The sequence below is a fragment of the Zeugodacus cucurbitae genome, chromosome 4 (assembly GCF_028554725.1).
Source record: "Zeugodacus cucurbitae isolate PBARC_wt_2022May chromosome 4, idZeuCucr1.2, whole genome shotgun sequence".
Classification (NCBI taxonomy): domain Eukaryota; kingdom Metazoa; phylum Arthropoda; class Insecta; order Diptera; family Tephritidae; genus Zeugodacus; species Zeugodacus cucurbitae.
In genome coordinates, this window is record NC_071669.1 from 41,268,796 (window position 1) to 41,282,907 (window position 14,112).

Consider the following 14,112-nt stretch of genomic DNA (forward strand, 5'->3'; position numbering starts at 1 on the left):
AAAGAACGACCGTCAACAAACACAAGGACTTCTCGACTTGCACTCCTGCTCTCTGAGAGCACTCATCAGCATCTCGATATAAGGGAGCTGTGGAACGGCATCTCAAACTCATTGCATACCGCTGCAGCCGAAACAATTGGTCTCCGGCAACGCCAAAAAACCAGTTCGTATGATGAGAATTGTCGTTCCGCAGTGGAGAGAAAACAGACTGCCTACCTCGCAACGTTGCGATCGACCACAACACGTTCGGGGTGGGATAGATATCGAGAACTGAAGAGGGAAGCGAGACGCATTTGCAGACGTAAAAAGAAAGAGGCCGAAATGCGTGAGTATGAAAAGCTTGAAAAGCTGGCCGACATGGGTACTGCTCGAAAATTTTATGAAAAGATGAGGCGATTCACAGAAGGTTTCAAGACCGGAGCATTATCATGTAGGGACCGAGGAGGTAATCTGGTAACGGATGTCCAGAGCATACTGGGATTATGGAGGGAACACTTCTCCGACCTGCTCAATGGCAGTGAAAGTACAACACCAGGAGATGGCGAACCCGATTCCCCAATCGATGACGATGGAATAGATGTTCCATTACCCGACCATGAAGAAATTCGAATAGCAATTACCCGCTTGAAGAACAACAAAGCGGCGGGGGCCGATGGATTACCGGCCAAGCTATTCAAATACGGCGGCGAAGAACTGATAAGGTGCATGCATCAGCTTCTTTGTAGAATATGGTCGGAAGAAAGCATGCCTGACGATTGGAATCTTAGTGTGCTCTAACCAATCCATAAGAAGGGAGACCCCACATTCTGCGCCAACTACCGTGGTATAAGTCTCCTCAATATCGCATATAAGGTTTTGTCGAGCGTATTGTGTGAAAGACTAAAGCCCACCGTCAACGAACTGATTGGACCTTATCAGTGTGGCTTTAGACCTGGAAAATCTATAATGGACCAGATATTCACCATGCGCCAAATCTTGGAAAAGACCCGAGAGAGAAGAATCGATACTCACCATCTTTTTATCGATTTTAAAGCTGCCTTCGATAGCACGAAAAGGAGCTGCCTTTATGCCGCGATGTCTGAATTTGGTATCCCTGCAAAACTAATACGGCTATGTAAGCTGACGTTGAGCAACACCAAAAGCTCCGTCAGGATCGGGAAGGACCTCTCCGAGCCGTTCGATGCCAAACGAGGCTTCAGACAGGGTGACTCACTATCGTGCGACTTCTTCAATCTATTGCTGGAAAAAATAATACGAGCTGCAGAACTAAATAGAGAGGGTACAATCTTCTACAAGAGTGTACAGCTCCTGGCGTATGCCGATGATATTGATATCATCGGTAGCAACAACCGCGCCGTTTGTTCTGCGTTTTCCAGACTAGATAAAGAAGCGAAGCGTATGGGTTTGGTGGTGAATGAGGACAAGACGAAATATCTCCTGTCATCAAACAAACAGTCAGCGCACTCGCGTCTTGGCTCCCACGTCACTGTTGACAGTCATAACTTTGAAGTTGTAGATAATTTCTTTTATCTGGGAACCAGCATTAACAACACCAACAATGTCAGCCTTGAAATCCAACGCAGAATCACTCTTGCCAACAGGTGCTACTTTGGACTGAGTAGGCAATTGAAAAGTAAAGTCCTCTCTCGACGAACCAAAATCAAACTCTACAAGTCGCTCATTATTCCCGTCCTGATGTATGGTGCTGAAGCGTGGACAATGACAACATCCGATGAGACGACTCTTGGGGTTTTCGAGAGAAAGGTTTTGCGTAAGATTTATGGTCCTCTAAACATTGGCAACGGCGAATACCGCAGACGATGGAACGATGAGCTGTACGATTTATACGACGACATTGACATAGTTTAGCGAATAAAAAGACAGCGGCTACGCTGGCTAGGTCATGTTGTACGGATGGAAGAAAACACTCCAGCTCTGAAAGTATTCGATGCAGTACCCGCTGGAGGAAGCCGCGGAAGAGGACGACCTCTACTCCGGTGGAAAGACCAAGTGCAAAGTGACCTGGCTTCACTTTGTGTTTCCAGTTGGCGCCAAAAAGCAAAAAGGAGGAATGATTGGCGCGCTCTGGTGGATTCGGCTATAATCGCTTAAAGCGGTTCCTACGCCAAATATATATATATATATATATATATATGTATAACCGTAATTCTAACTCTTTAATTTTTTTGTACTGTAACTTTACGAATTTTGCACGAAATTCATTTTATATAATTTTTTTTGTATTTCCCTTTCACTCGACGTCACAAAAAATGTACCGGTATACGACTTGTACATTCATATCTGTTCGTATTATACACTTACTATGTTATGTACTACAATTCTTTGGAAAGATAAGAACTTGTACTTGTGCATAATGAACGAAATTATCGCTAAACGTTTATATGTACAGAAATGTTTATGTACATACATACATACATACATCATCATTTGTATACTCTACTAAACGAGAATGTTTACAGATATCAAAATAATCAGAGATAATGTAGAGGAGAGCTGCACACAGATTGGTATAAAAAATGGAGAATTGACGTGGGTATCTCCGAAACTGCTCGACCAAACAGAAATCTGAAAATGAGCGAAATCGGTTTACAACCACGCAGACTTCCCATATAACTATTTTTTTAATTCAATCTGATTCGTTCACTTTGGGATATACGTATAAATCGGGTACCAATTAAGATAACGAAATAAATGTATGCACAAATACTACACTAGAGATGTGACATCGTTCACTTAAACAAAATTGAACTATAACTTTTCGAGGACTATCACTCATATATTATACAGGAATTTAAGGGGGAATATTTTTCTTTCAATAATGTGGATCTGGGTTAAAAATGGTTAAAATCCCATATACTAAATATTTTTTCAAACATCCGGTGAGCATTACAAAAAAAATACTTTAAGCTGATTGCCGCACAAGTTACCTATTATCGTAGAATCACGCATATACAAATATAACCAAGAATTCTTTTTGTCAGTTAAAATTACATCCGTTATTCGAAACCGCAAAAAAGTACGTTATTGCTTGACTTGGCCTTAGATGCGATATTAAATATGTACATTTTTCACATAATTCCATATGTACATACATATGTATATGGATGTTTGCAAGAAAGCATAAATTACAATTTCAACAATGTACCAAGTTTTACAAAGGTTACATATATTAAATGTTGCAAGTGTAAAAATTGTTTTTATACTCTCGCAATCTCTCTCTCTCTCTTGCACAGAGTATTATAGTTTTGTTTACATAAAGGTTGTTTGTGTCACACAGAAATAAAATAGTTAGATATGGGGTTATATATATATATAAAGGATCAGCAGGACGAGTGGAGTTGAAATCCGGATGTGTGTCCGTCCGTCTGTTCGTCTATCCGTGCAAGCGATAACTTGAGTAAAAATTGAGATATCTTAATGAAACTTGGAACACATATTCCTTGGCACCCTGAGCAAGGACCAAAATCGGACCACTGCCGCGCCCACAAAAAGGCGAAAACTGAAAACACATAAAGTGTCATAACTAAGCCATAAAAAAATGAAAGAAATCGGATGATAACCACGCCCACTTCCTATACAAAGGTTATGTTGAAAATTACTAAAAGCGAGTGAACTCACTGACGAAAAACGTCAGAAACACAAAATTATACAAAAGAAATGGAAGATGCACACAGATTCATGTATAAAAAGGAAAATGGGCGTGGCGTCGACTACTTATGGGTCAAAAACCATACCTCAGGAACTACTCGACCAATTTCAATGAAATTCGCTATGTAATATTTTTTTGACACACTGACAACACGGATTTCCCATATAACTAAATTTTGAATTCCATCTGATTCCTTCACTTTATAATATATATGTAAGGGACCGATGAAGAGTGTGGAATAAAACTTTACACAAATACTTTATATCATCTGAGGCTTCAGTTATGGAAACATTTTCGAAATCGGACAATAACTTTTCAAGGCCCTGGGTATATCATTAAGAACTCTGTGCCTAAGGGTAATTTTTCATCGAAAATTTCGATAAATCTCTCAGGTATCTTAATTTAATTCAGAGGAAATTCGTTTCTTCTAATTGTATATCTCTGTTGCAAAAGTTATTAAAATCGGATCAGAACTTCCGTTAGCTCCCATATACCTAATTACGTGCAGACTTTATTCCGCATACATCGGTTAATATCTGAGATATCTTAGCAAAATTAAGTGAACATATAGGCTTGGAAATGGTGTAGCTTGGTGGGGAAATTGAGTGAAATCGGTTTAGGAATTCCATCAACCCTCATATACTATATATGATGATTTTCGCTAATTTATTGGACTTTATGTCGAATATATGGGTCAAATTGTGTGTTATCTTAATAAAACTACATCAAATAATTGCGAGAGTATAAAATGTTTGGTCGCACCCGAACTTAGCCTTCCTTTACTTGTTCTTTTCGCTTCAAGTTTTAATTATTTATTCATGTGTTTTGAGAACATTATTGTTGAAATATAAAAAATGTGTAGGCACTACAATTTATATCCAGAAGTGTAACTAAAATAAATGTGTGTAATTTTTTTAATAATCCATAAGTGTAAATGACTGCGATGTACATACTAAGTTACGATTTACTTAATCCTCAGTTAATTCAAATATACATACATGTACATATATTATATTATAGAGCAAACCAAGTTCGTGCGTCACTTTGTGATAAAAAATATGAAAACAGCTCAATTTACGAGTCTAGTGATTCCGTTTTGCAGTGATTTCTTGTTGTTCTTGTTTTAAGCGGGTACAATAACAACAATAAGCTTATATACTGTCGCTCAAAATTTTGGACTCAACTGACATTTTTTTATTTTATTTTTTATTTATTATTAAAATTATAAAATGTAATCACAAGAAATTCGGCTGTTGACATCCGCTAGTGTGCACCTAAATATTGCGGTTGAATTAGTTTCTTAAACGTGTTTGATACGTAAAGGTCTCAACAAATTTTCGGCAATTCAAATTTCAGTAACCACTTCAGCAAAAATGATTTTGCGTAAATATTGTATATTTTGTATAATACTGTTTTTCCAAAAGTACGTCGTAGATACTGTCGCGGTGGATGATTTTAAGGATTGTACACACGAACCTCATCAAAGTATAAATCCTGTAAAAGCAGATACGTCGAATAATAGTAACCTTGATAAATCGGATAATTTTCATAAATCTGCAACAAATTCGACAGAATTTCCATCTCCTTCAAGCGTTGGAAACGTCTCATCTAAATCTCTAGATACTAAATGCGTTCTACGAGAAAACATTATAATAGAAAAATCGGTTTGTGAAGATCTTTGTGAATGTGCTCCAGGTTTTACAATCCTTAATCGAGACGAAAATAACAAAACCATAAAGCCAACTTGTGTTGCTATATTACCAGAAACTACACTAAAGACAATAATAGACACTGAAAACTCAGAGGATAATTCGAAAACTAAAAGTAAATCAGAAACAAAACCGTCAACAGATGATCAACTTAAAAACGATGACACTAGTGATATAAACAATTCAGATAGTGCAAGTACCAATACATCTAGACTATCAAATGAAACTCCAACTGATGCAGATGAAAGTAGCTCGAACACTAATTCAACAAAAATATCTAGCCAAAATGTTAACTCAGAGGATAAAACAGAGGACTCAGAGGATATAAACAGTTCAGATAGTGCAAGTACCAATACAACTAAACAATCAAATGAAACTCCAACTGATGCAGATGAAAGTAGCTCGAACACTAATTCAACAAAAAAATCTAGCCAAAATGTAAACTCAGAGGATAAAACAAAGGACTCAGAGGATATAAACAGTTCAGATAGTGCAAGTACCAATACAACTAAACTATCAAATGAAACTCCAACCGATGCAGATGAAAGTAGCTCGAACACTAATTCAACAAAAATATCTAGCCAAAATGTAAACTCAGAGGATAAAACAGAGGACTCAGAGGATATAAACAGTTCAGATAGTGCAAGTACCAATACAACTAAAATATCAAATACAACTCCAACCGATGCAGATGAAAGTAGCTCGAACACTAATTCAACAAAAATATATAGCCAAAATGTAAACTCAGAGAATAAAACAGAGGACTCAGAGGATATAAACAGTTCAGATAGTGCTAGTACCAATACAACTAAACTATCAAATGAAACTCCAACTGATGTAGATGAAAGTAGCTCGAACACTAATTCAACAAAAATATCTAGCCAAAATGTAAACTCAGAGGATAAAACAGAGGACCCAGAGGATATAAACAGTTCAGATAGTGCAAGTACCAATATAACTAGACTATCAAATGAAACTCCAACTGATGCAGATGAAAGTAGCTCGAACACTAATTCAACAAAAATATCTAGCCAAAATGTAAACTCAGAGGATAAAACAGAGGACTCAGAGGATATAAACAGTTCAGATAGTGCAAGTACCAATACAACTAAACTATCAAATGAAACTCCAACTGATGCAGATGAAAGTAGCTCGAACACTAATTCAACAAAAATATCTAGCCAAAATGTAAACTCAGAGGATAAAACAGAGGACTCAGAGGATATAAACAGTTCAGATAGTGCAAGTACCAATACAACCAAACTATCAAATGAAACTCCAACTGATGCAGATGAAAGTAGCTCGAACACTAATTCAACAAAAATATCTAGCCAAAATGTAAACTCAGAGGATAAAACAGAGGACTCAGAGGATATAAACAGTTCAGATAGTGCAAGTACCAATACAACTAAACTATCAAATAAAACTCCAACTGATGCAGATGAAAGTACTTCGAACAGTACTTCAACAATAACATCTAGCCGTACTGTAAACTCAGAGGATAAAACAGAGGACTCAGAGGATATAAACAGTTCAGATAGTGCAAGTACCAATGCAACTAGATTATCAAATGAAACTCCAACCGATGCAGATGAAAGTAGCTCGAACACAAATTCAACAAAAATATCTAGCCAAAATGTAAACTCAGAGGATAAAACAGAGGACTCAGAGGATATAAACAGTTCAGATAGTGCAAGTACCAATACAACTAAACTATCAAATGGAACTCCAACCGATGCAGATGAAAGTAGCTCGAACACTAATTCAACAAAAATATCTAGCCAAAATGTAAACTCAGAGGATAAAACAGAGGACTCAGAGGATATAAACAGTTCAGATAGTGCAAGTACCAATACAACTAAACTATCAAATGATACTCCAACTGATGCAGATGAAAGTAGCTCGAACACTAATTCAACAAAAATATCTAGCCAAAATGTAAACTCAGAGGATAAAACAGAGGACTCAGAGGATATAAACAGTTCAGATAGTGCAAGTACCAATACAACTAAACTATCAAATGGAACTCCAACCGATGCAGATGAAAGTAGCTCGAACACTAATTCAACAAAAATATCTACCCAAAATGTAAACTCAGAGGATAAAACAGAGGACTCAGAGGATATAAACAGTTCAGATAGTGCAAGTACCAATACAACTAAACTATCAAATGGAACTCCAACCGATGCAGATGAAAGTAGCTCGAACACTAATTCAACAAAAATATCTACCCAAAATGTAAACTCAGAGGATAAAACAGAGGACTCAGAGGATTTAAACAGTTCAGATAGTGCAAGTACCAATACAACTAAACTATCAAATGAAACTCCAACTGATGCAGATGAAAGTAGCTCGAACACTAATTCAACAAAAATATCTAGCCAAAATGTAAACTCAGAGGATAAAACAGAGGACTCAGAGTATATAAACAGTTCAGATAGTGCAAGTACCAATACAACTAAACTATCAAATGATACTCCAACTGATGCAGATGAAAGTAGCTCGAACACTAATTCAACAAAAATATCTAGCCAAAATGTAAACTCAGAGGATAAAACAGAGGACTCAGAGGATATAAACAGTTCAGATAGTGCAAGTACCAATACAACTAAACTATCAAATGATACTCCAACTGATGCAGATGAAAGTAGCTCGAACACTAATTCAACAAAAATATCTAGCCAAAATGTAAACTCAGAGGATAAAACAGAGGACTCAGAGTATATAAACAGTTCAGATAGTGCAAGTACCAATACAACTAAACTATCAAATGATACTCCAACTGATGCAGATGAAAGTAGCTCGAACACTAATTCAACAAAAATATCTAGCCAAAATGTAAACTCAGAGGATAAAACAGAGGACTCAGAGGATACAAACAGTTCAGATACTGCAAGTACCAATACAACTAAACTATCAAATGAAACTCCAACTGATGCAGATGAAAGTAGCTCGAACACTAATTCAACAAAAATATCTAGCCAAAATGTAAACTCAGAGGATAAAACAGAGGACTCAGAGGATATAAACAGTTCAGATAGTGCAAGTACCAATACAACTAAACTGTCAAATGAAACTCCTACTGATACAGATGAAAGTAGCTCGAACACTAATTCAACAAAAATATCTAGCCAAAATGTAAACTCAGAGGAGAAAACAGAGGACTCAGAGGATATAAACAGTTCAGACAGTGCAAGTACCAATACAACTAAACTATCAAATGGAACTCCAACCGATGCAGATGAAAGTAGCTCGAACACTAATTCAACAAAAATATCTAGCCAAAATGTAAACTCAGAGGATAAAACAGAGGACTCAGAGGATATAAACAGTTCAGATAGTGCAAGTACCAATACAAGTAACTCAAATACTACTTCTACAGAGGAACGCAAACATTCTCAACTGGCTTATCATATGACAGGAGGAGCGCTGATTGCATTAATTTTAATTGTTTTAGGTAAATACTGAAAAATATACATCCCAATATTAATTACAGATATAATTCAACATTTTTGGCTATATTTAAATAAACATAAATATTTTTTAATTTCAGTTGTACTGCATTTATGGAATTCCAGAGCAAGTGGTTACTACGAATTTTCCAATTCTGTTTAAGAATACAAATATAATTTTGATTAAGGAGGATTAAAATTGCAAAAATATATGTGTTTTTTCATTTAGCTTTCAAGTGATAGTAGTACAAACAAGTACGGTAAGGCTAAGTTCAGGTGCAACCGAACATTTTATACTCTCGCAATTTATCGATATAGTTTTATTTAGATGATATACAATTTTACCCATATATTCGGCATAAAGGCCAATAGAATAACGAAAGTCGTTATATATAGTGTATGAGGGCTGAAGTAATTCCTGAACCGATTTCACTAATTTTCACAACCAACATACATTATATCCAAGATTATGCTCACTTAATTTGTCTAAGGTATTTCACATATTAACAAATTTAATATATAAATATTAAGCCCATCGTATTTTTGAAAAACCTATATTTAAGTTTATGGGAGCTAGTGGCCAATTTTAACCATTTTGGATACAGATACACTCTATTAGAATCAAAAGATTGCCTTTGAATTAAATTAAGATATTTACTGATATTTTCGGTGAAAAATTACCCTAAGACTCTGAGTTCTGCATATTCGATATCCGTGGCATCGATAAGTTATAGTTTGATTTCCATAATTTTTTTAGAAGTGATGCCACAGATCATATGCAGTATCTGCATTGGTTTCTGATGGAAATCTTATAAAGTAAACGATTCAGATGAAATTAAAAATTGTATTATATGGGAAATAATAAATAATACGAGCTGCAGAGCAAAATAGAGAAGGTACAATCTTCTATAAGAGTGTACAGCTGCTGGCGTATGCCGATGATATCGATAGGGGGTGTTGTACCCGCGCCATTAGTTCTGCTTTTTCCAGACTGGATAAGAAAGCGAAGCGTATGGGTCTGGTAATGAACGAGGACAAGTCGAAATATCCCCTGTCGTCAAACAAACAGTCAGCGCAGTCGCGTCTTGGCTCCCACGTCACTGTTGACAGTCATAACTTTGAAGTTGTAGATAATTTCACTCTTGCCAACAGGTGCTACTATAAACTGAGTAGGCAATTGAAAAGTAAAGTCCTCTCTCGACGAATAAAAACCAAACTCTACAAGTCTCTCATTATTGCCGTCCTACTTTACGGTGCAGAAGCGTGGACGATGTCAACATCTGATGAGACGGCACTAGGAGTTTTCGAGAGAAAGGTTTTGCGGAAGATTTATGGTCCCATAAACATTGGCAACGGCGAATACCGCTGAAGATGGAATGATGAGCTGTATGTGTTATTCGACGACATAGACGTAGTCAAACGAATAAAAAGACAGCGGCTACGTTGGTTAGGTCATGTTGTTCGAATGGACGAAAGTGCTCCAGCTCTGAAAGTGTTCGATGCAGTACCCGCTGGTGGAAGCCGGAGAAGAGGAAGACCTCCACTCCGATGGAAAGACCAGGTGGAGAGGGACCTGGCTTCTCTTGGTATAACCAATTGGCGCCAAACTGCCAGTAGTATAGACGCGTGGCGCGCTGTTGTGGATTCGGCTATAACCGCGTAAGCATTGTCTACTAGTGATGAGCGATATTGCTATTTTTGAATCACTGTGATTTCAGTGATTGCTATTTTTAAATCACTGTGATTTTATATTGCTATTGCGATCACAACAAAAAAAAAACGAATTTATGAGAATTTGTACTCCATTTTTTGTTTAATTATTTGCATTTACATTTTTATTAATTTTAACAATATCCAAAATTTACCTGCTTTTGTCACAATTAACTAATTAATACATTTAACTGCTTTTATATTCACCTTACCCAAAATGATCAAAATCACAACTAAAATTACTGTGATCACTGAACAGTGACTGTTACTTTTGAACTGATATTGGTACTGAACAGTGATTGCTGCTTTCGAACTGATTTTGATACTGAACAGTGATTGATACTTTTCGAACTGCTATTGCTACAGTGATCGGATTAGTGGCGACGCCACGCCCATTTTCCAATTTTCTGAGTGCAGCTTTCTTCTTCTGGAGGCGGGGCCATGCCATCTGAATATGTCCCTTCTTATCGCGATCCTTAGCACCAAATTTTACTTTTAAAACTTTATTTTTGCTTAGTTACGACACTTCATGTGTTTTCGGTCCCTATCCTCCTACGGTCCCAAGGAACATGTGTACCAAGTTTCGTCAAGATATCTTAATGTTTACTTATTGTCATTCTTCTAATTTTGATATACAAAACCCTATATCTAGTTTTAGTTTTATGACTTACAAACAACGTTTAATGTTTAGTTTAATGGCCCGCGTAGAGTAAACACCAGAGAACTGCAAAAATCACTATTTTCTTGATTTACTCATACACGAACTTTTTCATTCAACTCAACTCACTGAAAAAAACAGAGTGATGAGTAAAAATCAACTCAATTTGCCGTACACATCATTCTTTGGATTTTGAGTCCTCGGTTCAAAATTTCTCACTCAATTCAACTCACTGAACAAAAGTCAGCGTTCAATAAAATGAGCCTGTGTTGACGAAAGCATCATTCGGTTCAATTTGAGTTGATCGATTATGAGTAAACAATTAGCGACAAGACGACACGATGTGAGCGTTACGACTGCATGTACCGTAACAATTTCTATGCAGTTTGTTGTTGTAGTTTGTCTTGTTCTTCTTCTCACATTTCATCTGTGCAGAAAAAGTGCCGCTTGCTGCGCGCATGAGTAAAATAATACGAGTTGAGTGTTGTTCTTGTTCAAAACAATGATTGTTGAACCGAATGAGCAAGCGCCCGAAATCATTATATTGAACACGAGCCGAACAAACTCGGAGTGAAACAAAAAATCGCACACACACGAGTGAATTTAAAATCAACAACGAAAATGTGAGCTCAGGCAAGTTTGATCGGCTAATCCGAACAGTGGGATTATTCGGCTGTTGAGCGCGTACGAATGTTTTTCATTCAGCAAATGCCGTTCTCTGGTACACACACACACCTTATTTTGCCACAATTCAATTAGCTTCCTCCCTCTCACATTTTTAAGTACTTTGGTTTTTTCTCCATTCTTTTGAAAATGTAAACAAATATTAACTGATAATTTGTGGATGGCAAAATATGTTTTCCAATTATATCGACTAAACTAGAGCAGACATCGATTATAATGAGTGGAATGTAAGTTTTGAAGAAGTTTTCAGCGAAAACTGTGAGTTCGTTTGACAGATTTTGCATGGATTTTCATCCAAATTTTAGAACGAAACCCCATTTTTTCTATAAAAACATGTTTGCAATGTCAGTCCGAACATAGTATAATACTCTCTTAGCAACTTTTGTTGCGAGAGTATAAAAATAAATGAGGTAGTTTTAATGAAATCGCCTCCTTTACATTTTCAATTGAAATCATCAAAAAATTGATAGATTACGTGCAGGCGTATGACTATGACTATATGTCAATTTTACACATTGTCAACTTTCTCATTGCAAACCCACTAGCAGATAATGTGAGTTACAGTGTAATGTCTATTTATAAATAAAGGTTATATAGTGTCGCTTGTATAGTAACTATATTATAGCATGAAAGCTAAAAAAAAATTCCACTAAGACACTAACATATTGTAACGAAATTGACACCAGAATAGGCAATCGAAATCGGTAAGTCGCAACGAGTCCAAGGCGGCCATAAGTATGAGTAGTGGGTGTTAGAGAGTGGTTATAAGGATCCTTTCATCAAACGCCAGGCGGATAGCCTGTCTGTCGCATCAGGATGAGGTAAAATCACTTCTCATGCTGTTAAGTAGGACCCTAAAAGAGGCAGAATAAGGGATATCTTCGGATCTGAAGCAAACTCACAGCATAAAATATGGGGCAGCTGGAACACGAATCAGAGAGGTGAGTCACATATACATATCTTTGTGTATGTAATAGGAGAAACACCCCAACTTTTCTGACTGCGGGCAGCAAGGAGGTCTTGGAGCTCACCCTAACCTCAAATTTAATTGGATTACTGATATCACACATATCATCTTGTGGTACCTCAAGGACGGGAATGGAAATTTGACACTGAGCAGTGAGGAACCCCTTAAGAAAAAGTTTCTTTAATGTCGGGAACTTCTTATCAACTTTGGCGTCAGGCTTTGCAACTATTGCAGAGTTGTTCAAGCCGTAGTGGCTTCTATTAAGGCAGTGGGTGGTATATTACTCTGGAGCGCAGCAACCTTTAGATATGTGACGAATTTTTCTGATAAGAGAGCGGCGATACCAGCCTTGAGTTCGTTGACTATGTGCTCAAGACTGGTTAATGTATGCTTATCTACTCAATCAGCGACAAGAAATCCATTATTTTGACATTGAATTGCATGTTTTATTTTTCACAGTTAGATTGATCCGGCTTAGGTCAGAGCACTTTTCATCAATAATTTGAAGACATTTTCGTTGCTATTGATCACAATTCGCTTCCAGGCAATTGCCTGTTTTGCAATTGCTTCCTTCATGCGTGCCATTGTTGAAATTACAGGTTCGAATCAAGTTTGTCAGCAGGGGTTAGTTCAAAGTAAATTAATTCTCTGCTGAAACTACCAAACACAGCAAAACCATCCAGACCGTCACTACTTGCGTGGCCACCTTTGAAAGATGGTACTCTATCACTTCGAACAGCGGAGGAATGGTTTCGAGGATTCAGAGCGGGTGAAAACGACACCATGGATAAGCCAGCCGGCGGAAGACCTGTCGATGAATAATTATAAAATCATGGAAGGCTGGACCAAATCATCGCCTGCGATACGCTGCTGAAACGGAGCCAGTTGTTTACCACATGTTCCTGTCCATGGCGAACGCCCGTGGTGTTGTAAAGTTGAACTCAATAGAGGCTCGTGAAAAGTGGCAAATAAGAACATGGCCTTCTACGAGGGGTTATTATGAAGCTGCCGTCTAGATGGATACAGATTATCGAACGAAACGGCGTATATTTGAGCTAAATCCGATAACTGTAACACTTATGTATTTATAAAGCATTGAATAAAGAGCCAAACTGCGGAAAGAAGATATTTGCCAACCGAATATCTCGATTTTGTTGTGATTCAGCAGCGGTTCACAGATGAAAAATAATCGCACTTATACAACGGGAGATACAAATTATTGCAAAAGTCATTTATTGGCTTGAATTTCGTTTTATTATAAA

General features: G+C 37.1%; 1 protein-coding gene across 1 annotated transcript; it reads left to right on the forward strand.

Moving 5' to 3' along the window:
• The first annotated feature begins 4,796 nt into the window (after positions 1–4,796).
• Positions 4,797–9,126, forward strand: LOC114804751 (serine-rich adhesin for platelets). Its single transcript, XM_029044442.2, has 2 exons — positions 4,797–8,836; positions 8,933–9,126. Exons 1-2 carry the CDS (start codon positions 5,044–5,046, stop codon positions 8,992–8,994), a joined length of 3,855 nt encoding a protein of 1,284 aa, XP_028900275.2. The 5' UTR covers positions 4,797–5,043; the 3' UTR covers positions 8,995–9,126.
• The last annotated feature ends 4,986 nt before the right edge of the window (positions 9,127–14,112 follow it).